This window comes from Lithobates pipiens, unplaced genomic scaffold (assembly GCF_037356315.1).
Source record: "Lithobates pipiens isolate NorthernLeopardFrog02 unplaced genomic scaffold, aLitPip1_a1.2 Scaffold_28, whole genome shotgun sequence".
Taxonomy (NCBI): domain Eukaryota; kingdom Metazoa; phylum Chordata; class Amphibia; order Anura; family Ranidae; genus Lithobates; species Lithobates pipiens.
The window spans coordinates 19,893,178-19,911,920 of record NW_027507789.1 but is presented as its reverse complement, the minus strand read 5'-3'; the positions used below and the strand labels follow the sequence as shown (position 1 = coordinate 19,911,920).

At 47.7% G+C, this 18,743-nt stretch overlaps 1 protein-coding gene across 7 annotated transcripts; it reads left to right on the top strand.

Annotated features, from left to right (window-relative positions):
• On the top strand, window positions 1-18,263 carry MCRIP1 (MAPK regulated corepressor interacting protein 1). Of its 7 annotated transcripts, XR_013263469.1 has the most exons (7): window positions 3,181-3,242; window positions 5,533-5,600; window positions 5,927-6,045; window positions 8,486-8,587; window positions 13,760-13,819; window positions 15,182-15,242; window positions 17,780-18,263. XR_013263469.1 is itself a non-coding variant. In XM_077458844.1 (6 exons), exons 1-5 carry the CDS (start codon window positions 3,213-3,215, stop codon window positions 13,777-13,779), a joined length of 339 nt encoding a protein of 112 aa, XP_077314970.1. In that variant the 5' UTR covers window positions 3,183-3,212; the 3' UTR covers window positions 13,780-13,819; window positions 17,780-18,263. The 7 variants fall into 7 exon arrangements, 5 of the variants coding, with proteins under 5 accessions (XP_077314971.1, XP_077314973.1, XP_077314974.1 ...); XM_077458844.1 differs by lacking the exon at window positions 15,182-15,242 and having other exon boundaries at window positions 3,183-3,242; XR_013263470.1 differs by lacking the exon at window positions 13,760-13,819 and having other exon boundaries at window positions 3,187-3,242.
• Window positions 18,264-18,743: the final 480 nt, after the last annotated feature.

The following is an 18,743-nucleotide window of genomic DNA, read 5'->3' as shown; positions in this document are numbered from 1 at the left end:
TCTACAGACGTCGCGACGTTTCTCACGCCGTCTTGCTGGTGCGCGCGCCCTCCCCATGCACGGCCTCCCGTGGGCGCGCGCCCGCCTGAGGTGACGTCACTTCCTCTCCGGGCCTGCCAGCTGGGAACCGGAGAAAACAGCAACAGTGGTAAGGCGCCGGAAGTAGCGGCCAGTAAACCGGAAGATGACGGTTGCCTAGTCGCCTGGGATTCCCTAGTGGTGTTCGGTAGTATGTGTGGGCGTGGAAGGGGAGGCTGTGTGTGTATATATAAAGGCCTTTCTTATCTCTCAGTGTTTATGGGCCCTGTGTGGGTAGTGAGCTGTTGCCCCTGGCAAACAGCCACATCTCTGGCTCGGCTTCCCCAGAGGGGGACTCCTGATTGGTTGCTATAGACGGTGTAGCCAGATAGCTTGCTTCAGTCTATGGGGTGGGGGGGAGAACTGGAGCTGTTGTGTTGCTGATCTCCATAGCAACCACCGAGAGACTGCTGGAGAGATGGAGCCTCGGTTGCTCAGGGCAACCGCATCACGCGTCCTGTAGATTGGATAACCTTAGAAGGTTGATGGAGGAGGAGAGCCGCAGTTTCCAGGATCAGCGCTGGGCGTCCGATCCCCTCCCTGGAGACGATCCCTCCTGCATTGTAACTGTACTGTCCTCATGTTGTACAGCGCTGCGCAGACTGTTGGTGCTATATAAATCCTGTATAATAATAATATTTGCAGGATAAAACCGCCCTTATGATGTTTTCATGTTTATTGAAAAATCTGGAAGCAGGATGCAAATATTTCAACGTATCCACTTGCTTACCGGGCACTTAAACCCAACCCCCGCCCCCCGTCCTGACTAGTGTTCAGCTTTCAGTGCTGTCGCACTTTGACAATTGTGTGGTCATCCAACACTGTACACAAATAACATTTTTATCACCCCCCCCCCCCCCCTCCACAGATAGAGCTTTCTTTTGGTGGTATTTGATCACTTCTGCGGTTTTTATTTTTTGTTAAAATTTTAAAAAGACAGAATGGAAAAAAAAAAATTGGGCTGCACTGGTGGGCACTGAGAGGTGACACTGATGGGTGGCACTGAAAGACACTGATGGGTGGCAGTGATGGGCACTGATCGGTACTGGTAGGTTACACTGAAAGGCGGCACTGATTGGCACCAATTGTGGGCATTGATAGGTGGCACTGGCAGGGGTACTGATTGGCGTAGAGGAGGAGGCAGATGTGCCTCCTTCCTCTTCGGGACCGATGTCCCTTGAACATAAGCCGATGATCGGCTGATTCGGGAGAAAAAAAACAACTCATTACCGAGCTTTTGTTTACACACGTGATCAGCTGTCATTGGCTGACAGCTGATCACGTGGTAAGGGGCCGGGATCGGCCCCTTACTCGGATCGGTGATCACCTGTGTCTCGGGAATTCAGTGATGAATGAATGATTTGTATAGCGCTACAAATGCGAACGGAATCGCCTCAAGGCGATCACAGCACACGCCCTGCAGGGAGCGCGCAAAGGGGAGGACGTCCTATGACGGCCTTTCCGGAAATTCAGGTCCGCCCTGTAGCTGTCATTCGGCTATAGCGCAGACGTCAAGTGGTTCTAGGAATGTTTTCAAACTGTTCACTCTTAGGTTGCATTGACACTTGGGATTTTTGGAATTGCCGGCATTTCTGCCCGCAGTTCAGAATTGCAGCCGCACGTTTGGGGTGTAATTTTTCTTCGTGTTACTAAACCCAGGAGCCTGCGTTCACTATATCTGGTCTCCCACAGCAGTGGTTCTCCCCCTCCAGTCCTCAATTGCCCCCAACAGGCCATGTTTGCAGGTTTTCCTTTACCTTGCCCAGGTGCTTTAAAGCGGTGGTAATTCTATGCATTAAGGTGAAAAACCTCCTGTGATGCAGCTGCCCCCCCCCTTTTATTTACCTGGACCTGGTCTTTCCAGCGACAGGGATGAGCACGCCAGCTCCAGCCGGTGCCTCGGGTCCTGTTTGGATAGATTGATAGCAGTGCAGCCATTGGCTCCTGCTGCTGTCAATCAAATCAAATGACGTGGGGGGAGCGGGGGTGGCGGAGCTGAGTCCTGCTGTCTGTGTCAATAGGCGCAGCAGCAGGACACGGGAGCGTGCCCGCACGAGTGCCCCGAGGGAGAGCGGCTCCCCAACAGGGGGACTGGAGAAAGGAGGAGGAGGAGCCAGGAGCATCGCTGGGGGACCCCGGAAGAGGCGGATCGAGGCCAATGTGCAAAACCAACTGCACAGAGCAGGGAATCGTGACTTGTGTTTTTTTTTGTTTTTTAAACAAAGAACCTTTAGTTATCATTTAAATCAGAATCAATGGCTTGCTATTTTGGACAGCTATTTTTATTCTAAGAGAAATTCCCAAAACATGGCCTGCTGGGGGTACTTGAGGACAGGGTTGAGAACCACTGTGCCACAGTACACGGAACATGAAAATGCACATAAACTGTTAAATGCCTTTTCTCATCAGCAGTATATAGCAGTCTTGTGAATTCTATCAGCGTCTGGTTAAAGCTTGTAGGAGGAGTTTTCATTCTGTCCTATTAAGATGCAGGACCCCTGACCCTCTGTCTGGACAGTGCTGCTTGGCCTTGTGCTGATCACATGCACTCTCTGGCAATACACCCCAAACTGAGCATGTGCAGCTTGTCCCCTTGCTCTTTGTTATCAGGAAATACCATATTTATCATTGTAAAACATGCACTTTTTCACCCTAAAAATAATGCTCTATGCTATTGGGCTGCCTCAGAGGGGGAGCGAGCGCCACCGGATTACACAGAGCGAGGGATCTCCTATTTACTCAGCCGCCTCTGTAATACGAAGTCCCGCCTCCTGGACCGGCTCCTATGGTAGACGTCACATGTCCCGGCATTTGGCCAGTGTTCTTGTCTATCATAGGAGTCGGTCCAGGAGGTGGAACTTTGTATTGCAGAGGCGGCCGAGTAAATGGGAGAGCCCCCCGCTCTGTGTCATTTAATCTCTGTGCAATGGTGAGGCTGCATTGATGGGCACTGACCATTATTTGCTTTAAAGTTCGTTATTTAAAATGTAAGTTGTTTTTTTTTTTTTTTTGTTTCCCTGAAATTTCCCTCTTAAAAGAAAGGTGCGTGTTATACGCCGATAAATAGGGTATATTAGGGATAGTGGAAGAAGGGGAGGATCAGAGAAGACAGGATCAAACTGCCTTTTTACACAATGCAGAGGATTAACCTCTTGGGTTCCACAGTGAGTATAACAAGCATGCTTTACTGCATCTACAGACTGATTTTACTGTTGTGGGTTTAGTAACACTTTAATGGCACCCCAAATGTGGTGTGATTGTGCCGCGATTGTTGCACAAAGCTCATTGTCAAAAAAGGTGCACAAGCTTCTTTCGCGTTACAAAAGCGTATGGGTAGCCCCTATGCAGGGCCCATAGAATCACTGAAGATCACACACACAATTGCCTTCGAGTCGGTCCACTCTGGAACGCATGCGTTATTGCTTGTCTCCATGTGGTGTGTTTTTGACAGCCCATTCACACCAGAAACTGAGCATGTGCAATGATGTTCATTAACACGCGCCTTTTTTTTCTTTTTACACATTTTTGCATGCATTTGTATCTTCTTCTTTTGGCTTTTATGCACAGTGCATTTAGGGCCTGTTCACACTAGAATACAGTGCAGGGAGCCTGTGTTCCAGTGCGATTTCCCGCAGCGCATTCCAATTGCACTGGGCTTGCAATTGGAATTGCAGCAGTCATCTGTGAAAAATTGAAGGCTGGGTCCACACGATTGCGAATTAGATGAGGTTTTTCCCACATCCAATTCGCATGTCAGGAGATTGATTCACACATCTCCGGAGAGGCTCCGGTGCAAATTGCTTCGGAGCCCTGTGCGTTTTCAGGTCCAAATTCAGCCAAAAATTCAGGCTTAAAGAGGAAGTAAACCCTTCCAAACAACTTGGACCTATAGGTAAGCCTAGATTAAGGCTTACCTGTAGGTCCAAGCAATATCTCCTAAACCTATATGGTTTAGGAGATATTTGCCCGAAAATGGGCACCGCTGTCTACGGCGCATGCGCCGTAGACAGCGGCGCGCAGGCGCACTAAATGTGGCAAATCCAAGAATGGATTTGCCAAATTTGTCGACTCCCGTGCGCATGCGCGGGAGTGACGTCATCGCGGCTTCGCCGTATGGCAGCGGCGGAGCTGCGAGACGCGACTCCCGTGCGCATGCGCGGGAGTGACGTCATCGCGGTTGCGCCGCTGTGATTCGTCGGAGCTGCGAGACGCCACAAGCAACATGGATGCGGCGGACTACAGGGGACAGCGGCGACTTCGCTGGCTCCTGTGTCAGGTAAGTGACACATAATGAGCTACTATGCGATGCATAGTAGTCCATTATGCTTTACCTTTGCAGGGAAAAAAAGAGGAAGTAAACCCATCAGGGTTTACTTCCTCTTTAAATCAGACCTGAAATGGGGAACAGGGATGCACCGGACCCCCTGCTGTGAGCCGCTCCGTGCTGCGGTGTGTACCCAGCCTAAGTGGTTGTAAAGGCTGAAGGTTTTTTACCTTGATGCATCAAGGTAAAAAACCTGTGTGCTGCTCCCCCCCCCCAAATTATTGCCTGAGCCCAATGCAGCTGTGCACAGGAGCCTTGACTTTCCCGGGCCCCCCTCTCCTCATTGGCTGAGACAGAGCAGCGGGAGCCATCACTGCTATCACTCACAGCCAGTGAGGAGGGGGTGGTGTCAAGACACGATCCGTGTGTCTTATAAACATACAGAGGCGGCTCAGGAGCGAGCAAGCACAAGTTCCCCCAGAGCAAACAGCTTGATCTGGGGACCCTCAGCAGAAGGGAGAAGCACCAACAGGGGACCCGAGAAAAAAAAAATATCTTGTATGCAAACCATAGGTGTCAAATGCATTAACCTAAAGGTTTATTCATTTAACAACTATGACAGTCACTGCTCTCTCTGTGGACTGAGAACTGAGCGATCAGTAGTCATGTGACCTTACCAACTCCTTTACTTTCTCTCCTTTACCTAAAATTAGAAAACACCTTTTGTCTGGAGTGCCACCTTAAGGGCTAAAAGCAGTATGACAGCCTTGTTTGCTGCAGCAGGCACTGACCTGTCTTTTGGGGGTGTAAACTTATAAATTGGTGATGTCACCTCCTAAACTTTTTTTCTGGCACCCTACAATTTTTTTTTTTTTTTTTTTTTTTTTTTTTACCCACCCCCTAAACCAGCTGCACGCAGTGATATGTCTGATCTGCCCCACACACTCCTCAGTGTTTTGGTCTCTTCTTACACAGCCTCTCATACCAGCATGACGTGTCTAGGGTTTCTCAGGGATCTCTAGGTTGTTCTTCCAGGATTTGGCAGGCACAGGCCTCAAGCATTGCAGTTTGGGGGACATTCGATATCTCTTTGCCTTCCCACAATGCTGTGTGTATGGATGGGCTGACCAGCTCTTTCTATGCTATGTATGGACTGTGCTAAGTATCTGACTTTCCGTCTCTCTTCTTAGATTCTCCTGTTAGACTTTCCAGGACAACCGTTTTCCTGGCATTCCTCTGACAGACCAGCAATGACCAGGTGAGAATATTAATGCTTTGTATGAACTGTGTTGCCAGTTTATTGTTGGTATTAGTTATATAACTGCATGTTGTAGCTGAGAGTGGTCCGGAATCTTGGAGGTGATCCAGTGAAGGGGGATCCTACTTGACTTTCTGACAAGACATTTGAAGGAAGTGGTGTTCATTTATATGCAGCGGCGTAGGGGAGGAGACCTATAAAGAGAACCTGTCACCCTGAATGGTTGAAAACAAAAAAGTTGTGGCTTATGGTTGTTGGAATACACTGTGTGGTTTGTCTAAAGCTTTTTTTTTTTTTTCTTCTTCTTTTTTTTTTTTTTTTAATAGCTCTCCGGTGTCCCGTGTAGTTTATAACGGCAAGCGCCCCACAAGCAGCACACGCTCTCCAAGCAGCAGCGAGATATTCACACCAGCTCATGAGGAGAATGTACGTTTCATTTACGAAGGTGAGAAAGCCCATTAGTGGGACCTTGTCAGTTTTTACTCTTAAAGTGGTTCTAAAGGCAGAAGGGTTTTTTTTATTTATTTTTATTTTTATTAAGAGGTACATGACAATGACAGTTATCAAATGCGCTCAACATGAGCGAACAAAACAGTGCGGTACGTTTTACATTGCAAAAATTTCAATGTCTTTACAAGTGCACTGCATTTCTCCGCATGTTGATCCCGATACACGTTATAGAAAACACCATAGAAATACTAAAGTACAATAGCTATTTCTCAGATCTTTTAGTTATTTAGTTACATGTTGGTTACAGCAGGGCTCAAAATTTCAAGTCCTGCGCTACTAGCCAGGCCTCAAGGATTACTCGCTACCAGTTGCCCCACCCATAATTCCTCCCCTAAACACGCCCTCATAAATTATCTCATGAAATGACACTTAAAGGTTTTATGCACAATTAAGTTACAAAAATAAATATTAACAACAACTCTATCAGTGCCCACCATTGCAGCCTCGTCTGTGCCCACCATTGCAGCCTCGTCTGGGCAGAGAGAGAGGGAGGGCGGCCTGGATCTTGAGTTGAGGAAGAGGAGAGCAACGGGATCACAGAGCGGGATAGCACACCAGAACAGCTTGCATTACAATTGACTCCGCTCTGCGTCGTACACAGCTCCGCCGCCTCCTGACCCTGTGTCTGTGATAGACAGAAAGCGTCCCGGCATTGGACCGGCATTCTGGCTATCGCAGGCACGGCTGTGTGTGATGGCGAGTAGAGGCAATTGTAATGTAAGCTGTTACAGCGGGATATCCACTCTCTGTGATCCCACGGCTTTCCTCTTCCTCAATGCTCTGTTCCCCGGGGGAGATCGCTGCAAGAACGGTTCCCGATCAACCTTGCCCACTGACGGTGCTCTCTCTCCCCCCCCCCCCCCCCACAGGCAGCCCAACTGCTCGCCAGCCCTCATTTTCCACTCGCAAAATGTGATTTAGGCTAGTGGAAAATTTGAGGGCTGGGTTACAGTAAGGGTAGAAGAACACCAAGCTTTCCACATTTTATTATACTTCGTTGGGTATGGGCAACCCCTGTGTTCAAATATGAGTTTTTCATAGGGTAATACCTGATTCACTAACCAAAGCCATGGATGGATGCATGGAGGTGTGGGCTGGATCCTCTTAAGTGCTACAGCTTTACGGGCCTTAAATAATGTCTCAAGTATTATGGTCCTCAAAAGTTTTTTTTTATCCTGCATTAGGTTAAAAAACCTTCTGCATTCAACCCCGCCAAAATACATATCAGAGCCCAATGTCGATACAGCAATGTGCTCTTGCTCCTCATTGGCTCAGGTGCAGTAGCCTTTGGCTCCCCCTGCTGCTCTCTTTAAGCTCAGAACAGAGGTTTTGTGATCACTTAAAAAAATAACAAGTATTTGGTGTGTGTGTGTAAAAACACATTTTAATATTACACAAAGATAACCAGAGTAAATACAAAATGCAGTTTTTAACCACTTCTGGACCGGAAGACATTTTGGACAATTTCATGCTCCCAGCTTTGTGGCAGCAGTTTGGAGATGACCACTTCTTGTTTCAACATGACTTCACACCAGTGCACAAAGCAAGGTCTACAAAGACATGGATGAGTGAGTTTGGGGTGGAGGAACTTGACTGGCCTGCACAGAGTCCTGACCTCAACCCGAACACTTTTTGGGATGAATTAAAGTGGAGGTTGTGAGCCAGGCCTTCTTGTCCAACATCAGTGCCTGACCTCACAAATGCGCTTCTGAAAGAATAGTCAAACATTCCCATAGACACACTCCTAAACCTTGTGGACAGCCTTCCCGAAGAGTTGAATCTGTTATAGATGCAAAGGGTGGGCCAACTCGATATTGAATCCTACGGACTAAGACTGGGATGTCATTAAAGTTTGTGTAAAGGCAGGTGTCATAAAATGACATCTGTTTCCCTGTATGATGATTACCTGTGAACAACAGGCTTAAAACTTGTAATTTTTTTTTTTGTAAAAAAATAAATGTGCCACTCCTTTGGCTAATCACTTGGCGTGGCCTCAGGGTAAAATATCACTGTTTAAGTATACGTGGGCAGTGAACAGTCCTTAAAGCCACTCCAGAAGATCATGTGATCAGTGATTCAGAAATTACCATAATTGTCTCTCCACGTAGACAATCTAGGTAATCCTGGATTTGTGCAAATGGGACACATCTGATGTGTCTGTATCTGTGGGACTTATTCCACTTGGCTTTGAAACCATTTCCTTGTGTGGGTGAGGCAAAGTAAATGAATGGGCCTGCTGCATTTGGCAGAATTTCTTTAATACTGCTCGTTACACCCTGTCTGGCTCAAGAAGTTACCTCTTTTTTGGTTATTATGTGTGAAAGGCTTCAGTGATGACCAATCACACATTTCTTTATGTTCTCATTCTTCATCAGCATGGCAGAGTGTGGAGCGGGACCTGAGGAACCAAGTGTCTGGCGGGGACCGTGGATTTGTGGAAGAGTATGTGGAGAAGCAACCAAGCAACAACCTGAAATGTAAGTCCTGCTATTTCATGACATCCTAAGTCATATTATTTTATGTAGCCCAGCCTGCATACAGGTAGTTATATGCTCACACGTTAAAAATGGACTAACATAAGTTCCAAGGGTACTTGTCTTTAAAGAAATATAGGAGCTGATCTTAAAATTTCCCAAGAAGTCTTCCAGGACGGCACCCTGAGAGATGACTGGTCCCACCTGACAGGAAACACAATGAACAAGGTTAAAACCCCACCCCTCCCTGTGCTCCTTAGTTCTTGCTTGTGTTTCCTCACAGTAAACCCGTTTATTTTTTTTCCTGGGAAAGACCTGGGGCTGGTGGTCTCCTCCTGGGAGCCGGACCACAAGCTTGTGAAGCTTTTTGGATCTGGTAGGATATCTTTCCTTCCTGGGGGGGGGGGGTCTCCCTTTCTCTCAGGGGGGCAGGAGATTTGGAAGGGCCCCCCTGAGTGCTGAAGGACCCTGGGTACAGTGGGGTACCCAGAACTTCAGGGACCACTTTCCTGCTCCCTCCCCCATACCTGACCGTGTGTCCAATCAATAGGGGAGCTGGAAGTCAGTTTTTTCCCAAGGGGAACGCCAGAATATACAGCGGTGGCTCTCACGGTGTTCCCTGACTCCTGGAGGCTCCTGCTGGGTCGCTGGCAGTGAGGCGATGGCGCCGGTCGGCAGGTCTTCTACAGAGGAGTGAGAGCCCGGCGCCATCTCTCCCGGCTTCCTCTCCAGCGCCAGACATGATGAGTTTGCCGCATTTCCGCATCACTTCGGGCTTCAAGAAAATGGCGTCGGCATTTATCGTCAAGGAGCGGAGGTCTGGCTGGCAGAGAAACGAGCATCCACACACTGCTCTCGCCAGTCTGGTCAATACCTAACCACTTCAGGGCGCAAGCCGTGTGGCAGATGGAGCGAGAGGAGAGGCCCACAGCGGCTACAGCTATGGAGGGGACCACAGGGGGTGAGTCGGCCTAGCTGGCAGGGGTTATGATGGGGGAGGGGACCCCGACTCTTACTCCTGCGGGACACAGCTTTACGCTTATTGTAAGCTACCTTGTGTCTTTTTACAGGAGCGGACGTCACTGCCCAGGGGGTTGCCAGCCATCCTATAAAGACTCCTTCCCGCTCTAAAAGATGCGGGTACTGTAACGATAAGTTACCCCAGGACCATTCTAAGCCCTTTTTCTACAAATGTATTCACAAGTTAGCGGGGAAAGAAACCTCTCAGGTCATGAGGGATTTACTCTCCGTACAGACGGAGATGCTCTCAACTCTTAAGGCCTTCCAAGCATCCATTAATTCTAGGGAGCTGGAACCCCACACTAGCAGAGAGGGTTCTTCCTCTCAAGAGGGCTGCTCCTCTAACAGGGCAGTAGAAGGCGCCCTGAACCCGTGAGATCTCTTCAGTCTCAGGATTCTGAGGAGGAAGATGAGGCTGAGGCTTCTGACCACAGTTGTTCTGATGAGGGCTTAGTAGACAGTCAGGAGGAAGAGGACTCCAGACCCGGCAGACCTCTTTTCGGCCGACGACATGGAGGGCTTCCTTAGGGCAGTATATGAGTCAGAGGAAATACAGGAACCTGCAGCGCAGGTGTCTGCCCAGGACAGAATGTATAGAGGCTTGGTTAAGCCCCTCAAGGATATCATCCTGAGGGAGTGGAATGAACCTGAAAGAAAGCTTTTGATGTTTAAAATGTGGAAACGTAGGTGTCCCTTTTTACGGAGGAAGAAGAAGAGAGGTTCTTTAAAACGCCTAGACTAGATGCTTCCCTGGCGCAGGTTTCCAAGCAGTCTGATCCCTCTTTAGAGGATGCAGGCAACATCAGAGACCAGATGGAACGACCAACGGGCCCCTTGCGCAGGCCTGGGAAGCCAAAGCAGCGACTATGAGTCATGCATTGGCTTCGGCTTGTGTGACGAGGAACACAGACATGTGAGTCGCCAAAATAATGGATCATGTGTCACGATCCTCCAAATCCAAACGGGTATTGGACTCTTTAGAGGTGATAAGTAGAGCAATAGCCTACCTGGCAGGCGCAGCAGTCGAGGCAGTGCGTACAACTGCCAAGACTGGTTCCCTGTTAAATTCTGCAAGGAGAGCCTTGTGGGTTAAGACCTGGGATGGTGGGGACAACTCTTCTAAGACTCGGTTGTGTGGCCTTCCACTTGAGGGTTCCCTGCTTTTCGGCACGGGGTTGGATCAGGCCTTTACTAGGCCTACAGAAAAGGGCAAGAAATTTCCTATTAAACTTAAGGATGGGAATTTTTTTTCGAGGCCCGCAGGCTAAAAAACGGTTTGGAGATAGAAAGGGTACTGTTAACAAGCGTTGGGGGTTGGAAAAGGCAAGCAGAAGGGAGGTCTCCTCTTCCTCAGCCAGAAGTCGGCCGACAAGGACACCAAGTGACACAAGGGTAGGGGGCAGACTTTCCCACTTCCTCTCTCAGTGGTAAAGGATAACTCAGAGTCCCCACATCCTCCAGGTTGTAAGAGAGGTCTACAGGCTGGAGTTTCTCCACTCTTCTCCCCCAAGTTTCCTTTTAAACCACTTGCCCAAGGATCCTCTCAAGGCAGCGGGTATCTTGAGCAATGTCAGAGAGCTGGCAGAGCAAGGAGTCATAGTGCCAGTCCCAGTAGGACTATGCGGGCAGGGATTCTACTCGGACATCTTCGTAGTCCCAAAGCCCTCAAGAAGGTACTGTCTCATAATAAATTTAAAGAGGCTAAATGCGTTCTTGCGGTACAAGAGTTTCAGAAAGCACCTTTTCAAGGATGTATTTATAACAATAGACATGAAGGATGTCTATCTCCACGTCCCTATCTTTCCAGAACCACCAGGCTTTTCTAAGGTTCGCAACCTCAGAGCAGGGAGTGCAGCTCTGGCAGTTCTCTGCCCTACCCTCCGGACTGGCTGCCAATCCAAGAGTGTTTACAAAGATTCTGGCAGAGGTGGTCGATTTCCTTCATCTACAGGGGGTAACCCTGATTCCCCCCCCCCCCCCTATCTCAACGACATACTGGTTTACAACCAGAATTGATCTTCTTCTCTCCGACCTGGCCAAGGAAGTGACTACCCTGGAGTCTCTGGGTTGGATCATCAGCCAGGAGAAGTCCTCGCTGGTTCCTGCTCAAACCAAGGTCTAGCTAAGATTCCTGGTGGATTCAACAGCACAGAAGCTTGTTTTACTCCAGGGCAAGGTAGAGTGCCTCCTTTCTGCAGTAACGTCCCTTCTAAAATTAGAAGTGGTCTCTTACAGAGGGATCATTAGAGTTCTTGGACAGATGACATATTGTATCCCAGCAGTTCCATGGGCTCAGCACCATTCCAGTACTCTCCAGCAGTTCTTCCTATCCTGGGTCAGGGGAGAGGAATGCTGGACGACAGGGTTCCCATTCCAGCAGAGGTAAGGGAGTCTCTACAGTGGTGGCTCTACCCTCAGAGGCTGCAGAGGGGCCACCTTTGGGGTCAACTCCAACCCCTCAGGATAATAATAGATACAAGTGCCTGGGTTAGGGGGCCCACTTAGAGGAACTTCAAGCCCAGAGTGCCTGGAACCAGGGTCAGAGGAATGCTTCCTCCAACTTCCGAGAACTCTTGGTGGTCAGAGAGGTCTTAAGGGCCTTCGAAGAAAGAATCAGGGGGCGAGAGGTCCAGATCTTTTCCGACAATGCAACTGCGGTAGCATTTCTGAATCATCAGGGAGGCACCAAGTCTCGTGCTCTTTTGATCCTGGCTCTGGAAATCCTTGGGTGGGCAGAGCAATGAATCCTCGCTATTTCAGCAGTATAAAGGGGGCATGCAATGTCGAAGCAGACTAGCTCAGTCGGCAGCCGATTCACCAGGGGGAGTGGGAATTGAATCTCAAAGTGTTCTCCCTTGTTTGCCAGCACTTCGGCAACCCAGAGATCGACCTCTTCGCCCACAGAAGGAACAGAAGAGTGAAGAGATTCTTCTCGCTTCCCCAGAAAGGGATTCGGGGGGGGGGGGGGTGGACGCACTGGCCCAAGTTTGGGACTTTCACCCAGATCACGGTTTCTTCAAGCTGACGGCTTGGCTCTTAAAAGGGAGAACCTATGAAAAAGGGGGTGCTCTGAGAGAGTAATCAACACACTTCTTTTAAGTAGGAAGCCAGTTACGAGAGATCCCTGCTATCCTGGACTTTGTGGATCAGGGGCTGGCGGCCGCCAAGACACTTAGGTTTATGGTTGCAGCTTTGTCCTGTTTTTTTGGAGGAGATTGGCTCTGGGGGCCCTCTGATTAAAATGTTCTTGTATGTCAGAGATAGACTATCCCCAATGCAGATGAGCAGATTTCCTCCCTGGGACCTTACTTTAATTTTGGAAGCGCTAACCAGGGCACCATTTGAACCGTTAGCTCTTATCCCTTTTAAGTTCCTTACCTTTTTAAAATAGCTTTCCAGCTGGCTGTTACAGCAGCCAGGAGGATAAGTGACTTTTAGGCTCTGTCAATAAAAGAGCCCTTTTTTTCTATTTGATGACAGGGTTGTACTTAGGCAGGGCCCCCTTTTATTTCCTGAAGGTAGCCTCCAGGTTCCACAGAACTTAAGAGATTGTCCTTCCTTCTTTTTGCACCAATCCTCAGAACAAGAGATAAGGTTCTTTTCATTGTTTACTAGTCAGACATTGTCAGGGTCAGCAAGCGTCTGGGGCATCCAAAGCAAGATGGATCAAGCAGACTATTTCTTTAGCCTATGATCGAGCTGGTAGGGCACCCCCGAGTGACCTTAAAGCACATTCCACTCGGTCTCTGGTGACCTCTTGGGCAGAAAGGGTCAGAGCATCGGTAGAGCAGCTACATGGACAAGCCAGAGCACCTTCCTGAGACATTACAGGGTGGAATTGCTGTCTCCTCAGGATCTGGTGTTTGGTAGGAAGGTCCTACAAGCTGTTGTCCTGCCCTAAGGTAGGCCTGAGCTACTTGCTCTTCTCTCAGGGTGCCGTCCTGGAAGACGACTTGAGAAAATGACCAGTTACACTTACCAGTAACAGTGTTTCTGGGAAGTCTTCCAGGACGGCAGGCCTACTTCCCACCCACTCTTTTTGGTATGTTGGTCTTGTATGGAGTTTTGAGGTGGGTCAATGCTTTTTTTTCACACCTAAGGCGCACAGGGAGGGGTGGGAATTTTAACCCCTTTGTTGATTGTGTTTCCTGTCAGGTGGAACCAGTCATCTCTGAGGGTGCTATCCTGGAAGACTTCCCAGAAACACCGTAACGGGTAAGTGTAACTGGTAATCTTTCTTCCAGCAGTGGTCCAAATCGCATGTTTGTGCGAAGACTCGGATCACAGCTCCCTTATTTTATATCGCAGCTCCCCTCTTTTATCACAATCTTGTTTTTTTTTGCATCAGTGTCCTTAGCCCCCCCCCCCCCTCCTTTTCACATCACAGTTCTTCCTTCACAGTAGTGTTCTCAGCCACCCTTCACATCACCGCCTGCTGCAAAATCCTTCACAGTGGTGTCCTCGGTCCCCCCACATTACTGTCCTCAGCCCCCCTATCTTAGCAGCCAAGCACCCACTGGTTAACTTAAAGGGTAACTCCACTTTCATGGAAAAAATAATATAACATATACAATTGCGGCACAATTCATATTGTAATTGAAGGTTATTAAAAATTCCCTTTTCTTTTCAATCTGCAGCTCTGTAATTTTCTGTGAAATGCAATGTACACAGAATATCCCCCAGACATGTAATTTCCTGCTTGTATGTTTAACTCACTGATTTTTCCAGAAGTATGCACTAAGATACAAGTCAGATTTTGAACATACCCTGCAACAAAAAATACATTTTTGGTGAGATACACCCAATAGGAAATCGCATCTAAAAGGTATGCAGGCCCATAAATTTTCCACATTAGAGGCCTACAGGTGCAGCAGCTGATTGATAATTATAAAACGAATCTCACTGGACTCACTTGTGCACATGGGCACAGAGAAACACACCCATGGATTTCTTCAGAATAACAAAGGGAATCTGCATCAAATTTTGTTACAATCCCTACAACAAATCACCCAGAGGGGAATGGTTTTTTTTTTTGGTTTTTTTTCCTCAACAAAAGTGGAGTTACTCTTTTTTTTAAAAAAGAGTAAGTCGGGCATCTCCTGCCTTCCGTGCAGAACTGTACAGCCTCCTGATGTCTGCTCTGTGAAAATGACAGCAGTGCCTGGGGGGAAGAACCGGCTCTTAAAGCGGGAGTAAACCCAGTTTCAAAAAAACACTTGCATTCCCGGCATGCCGGAAATGCAAACTTTGACATTGGTTGTGCTCTCAACCAAACTTTCAAGCCATCCAATGGCTGGTGTCATAACTGATCACATGTGCAGCATTATGGTAGTTGAAGAATTATTAGCGGCCAAGATGGCAGCTTCCTTGACTGAAAACAATAGGAGGGTTTACTTCCACTTTAAATGGCATATCTGCAGCAGTCTTGATGGAGCGGTGACTCAGTCCGGATCCAGACTGTGGTCCGCCATTTAGTGATGCCTGATTTTGTTCAGTATTTCTAGAGCCACTAGCCGTCCAAGTATGCAGATCAGAAGTTCTGATTTCTGTTATTAACTATCTGCCCTATTGTTTCAGGTCAGTGACTCAAAGCTTTAGAACCAGCCTGGCAACTAGCATGTTAAAAAAAAAATAAAAGGTCAGCAATGGCAGCCTATCTATTCTTTGACGTACAAGAATATTTATAAGTGTTTTTTTATGAGATATCGGAAAACACAACAGGTCCTACAGAAGTGAATCAGGGACATCTAAAAGGAAGACTGATAATAAAGATGTGTAACCAATAAACTGGTGGAGAGAATGGAATGGTGTGCTCATTGTATGGTATGTGGAGTGGCTGGGGTTACAGATGACGGGGATATGACGGGCTTGAAAGCGGAGAGTTTTTAAGGAGTATTTTCATGTTCAGAGATGGTATAATAAAATCAGAGATGGCTTCTAGTGTAAAGGTACAATGTCAGAGAAGTCCTACATACAGCTAAGGGATGGCACAGAGTTCTCTTCATGCTGGGGCACCCTACAGCCAGGCTCCTCTCCCCTGTGTTTACATTTTTTTGGCATAATGGTTATTAGACAGTTTGAGCAGATCAGCATCCCTTCCGTCTTTCTTACATAAACCTGCCCAGTTCATACTGACCATATGATGAAAAAAATCGCACAAGCAGTGGTAACTTTCAACAACAACCATGTGTCCAAATATGATCCAGAGATGCAGGTATCAGCAGTTTTATGTTAATCTTGACTTTTCCTTTAGAATAAATAGCTGGGTCCTGCTTCTTTATGATTTTCTTTTTTAAAGTATTCCAATCCACCCAATACTGGCCATGTGTTAAAGTATTTCTAAAGGCTTGAAATGTAATTCACTATTACAGAAAATCTGTAAGGTGAACTTACACTGGACCCCCTCAACATCACCTTCCTCCTGCCATAGCTGTCAGACATCGAGTCGCCGATTCACCAGTCTGGGGATTTGAAATCCCAGTGGCTAAATCTCCTATCCGTACCTCTCAGCATGTATGGATAGGAGGCCTTCTAATTGGTTAGCACTGTCATATGGATGGCGCTTGCCAATCAGAATCCGCCTAGCCCACCCTGTCAGTGCTGGAGGAGAGAGCCAGGAGGATTTTAAATCCCCGGACTGGTAAAGAGGCCACCAGGTGTCTGACAGTGGGGAATTGCGGGACTACGATACAGCGGGACCGGGGGTGGGGAGCGGGTCCAGTGTCAGTTCACCTTACAGATTTTCTTTAAAGTGAACTTACCCTTTAAGGTTGCCCCTCTGTCCCCCTCCTTATACTTACCTGGGCACAATCTGTATCCAGTGCTGTGCCTGAGAGCAGCAGCTTTCTCTCTCCTCACAGGACAGAGAGGCAGCAGTGGGAGCCATTGGAAGAGGATGCCAACAGCTAGTATGGTGCAGGCTGCAGCCAGGAGACGTGAAAAGAAAGTAAGCTGAGAGAGAGAGAAAGAACGAACATTGTGGTGTGCTTTTTACATTTTTAAAGCGGCGTTCCACCCAAACGTGAAACTTCCTCTTTAAGGACTCCTGACGTGCCACATTTTGGCATGTCAATTTTTTTTGGGGGGTTACCTAGTTTTTACAGGTACCCAGCTCCCAGTTCTGCTCGGCCTCCTAGGTAACTTGAGCAGAGGTTCTCCTCTCCCCCTCCCTCCCTGCAATCTTCTGGGACACGTCACAGGTCCCGGAAGATTGACGGCCATGCAGGTGGCGCATCGTGACTCGCGCATGCACAGTGTGCACCCTCAAGCTGTTGCAGCCGAGCGCCCACAGTAGTGATCCCAGCACGGGGGAGAGAAGCGAGGCTTCGGACAGCCGCATCACTGGTACGTGGGACGGGTAAGTGTGTGTTTATTAAAAGTCAGCAACTACACTTTTGGTAGCTGCTGACTTTAAAAAAGGAAAAAAAAAAGAAGAAAACATAAAAACAGCTGGAACTCCGCTTTAAGACCCCTTTCACACCACACCGCCCATTGCGTCGGCAGTAAAACGCCACTATTTTTAGTGGCATTTTACCGCCAGATTTGCGGCGCATTTTGGGCGCTAGCGGAGCGCTTTTACCCCCCCCTCGCTAGTGGCCGCGAAAGGGTTAAAACCGCCGGCAATACGCCGCAATAGCGGCGTTTTGCCGGCGGTATTACAGCGCTGCCCCATTGATTTCAATGGGGAGCAGCGGTCGAGGAGCGGTAAACACACCGCTCCTTCACCGCTCCAAAGACTTTTTTCTGACGTCCTGCCAGCGCACCGCTGTAGTGTGAAAACCCTCGGGGCTTTCACACTACATACAATGGTGCAGCTTCTTTAGGGCGGATTGCAGGTGCTATTTCTAACGCTATAGCGCCTGCAAAGCGCCCCGGTGTGAAAGGGGTCTAAGATCTTTGATCTTATGATTAAAAAAGGATCCTGGTGGCTGAGTTTATTTATGCTTTAATGGTAGAAACTAATGTGAATGGGATTATTGTTCTCTTTTTTTAAAACACTGTTTTGTATGTTGGTCCTATATAATTAAGACAAATGCCGAATATTCTCCCATAATAGTGCACAGATGTCAATTGTAGTTAGAGCGATAACAAATGTATTCTCCTTTTTATGGCTTTTTGGCATTTGTGTGCATGAAGTTTACCGGCTTTCCTTTCTGTTCCCCCCCCCCCCATTAGCTTTCAAACCAGTTGATCTCAACGACCTGAAGAGGAGAAGCACACAGGACCCCAAGAAGTCATAACTTTCTTACAGCTGCTCGACTTTTTCCGACTGGCACAATTGGGACTCACTTTCATCCTTTTCCATTTGGTCGTCCATTACTGACAGAACGAATCTTCTTTGAGACTGTACTGTGTGGACTAGGCAGAGTTTTTCTGCGTCACCCCCCCCCCCCCCCCCCCCTTCATACTTATCTTCCCTTCCCCAGTAAGAGGAGAAAACGCTTCCCCTATACCTTAGTTTGTCCTTTCCCTTCCACCCGTGCATCTAAAGCCCAACAAAAAAAACGATTGAAGCTCCCCTTTTTAATAATTATTTATCCAACTGAGATTCTGACTTTGAGGGTGGTATTATATATTTATGCGGTAGCTGGGCTCATGTTTAATCCCAGCATCAAAGTTCCATAGGTCAACTAGCTATTAAATGGCTCATCATACCGTGTTCAGCTGTTGTCCTGCAATACCATCCAGACTACTCCTTCTATTAAAGATTAAAACAAAAAAAAAAAAAGCAAGAGGCCTTCCAGTGTACTAAAATTTGGATGACTAACAAAGGGCGGCAAAGCATTGTGAGTATACAGACCGGGCTGTAAAGATTATCCTGGACAAGAAAGAATACATTTGTTGTTTTATCAAAAATATTTCCTTTTCTAAGATGCTGTGAAAAAGCAGCCTGCGTTCAAAACCTTTACCCTAGTGCCTTGAGCACCGATCGCTTTCAACCCTGAGTTCTCTGATATACAAACCTTGTTTTTTTTTTTTGTTTTTTTTATTTATTTTTTTACAAAAGTCTCACTTGATGGCTCCACCAACCTTCTGCAACCAGGTATTGGTGGTTGAATTAATAGGCAGCCTAATTTCCCAGTAGTTGCAGGAGGAGGTGAGTCCGCCTGCTACCTAAAGCCCCTTTCATACAGGACTG

Excerpts from the sequence above, each read along its gene's own strand:
- MCRIP1 (XM_077458843.1), top strand. The coding sequence starts at position 3,213 with ATGCAGAGGATTAACCTCTTGGGTTCCACA. Across the intron at positions 6,046-8,485 it reads TGTACGTTTCATTTACGAAG|CATGGCAGAGTGTGGAGCGG; the intron begins GTGAGAAAGCCC and ends ATTCTTCATCAG. Across the intron at positions 8,588-17,779 it reads ACCAAGCAACAACCTGAAAT|CTTTCAAACCAGTTGATCTC; the intron begins GTAAGTCCTGCT and ends CCCCCCCATTAG.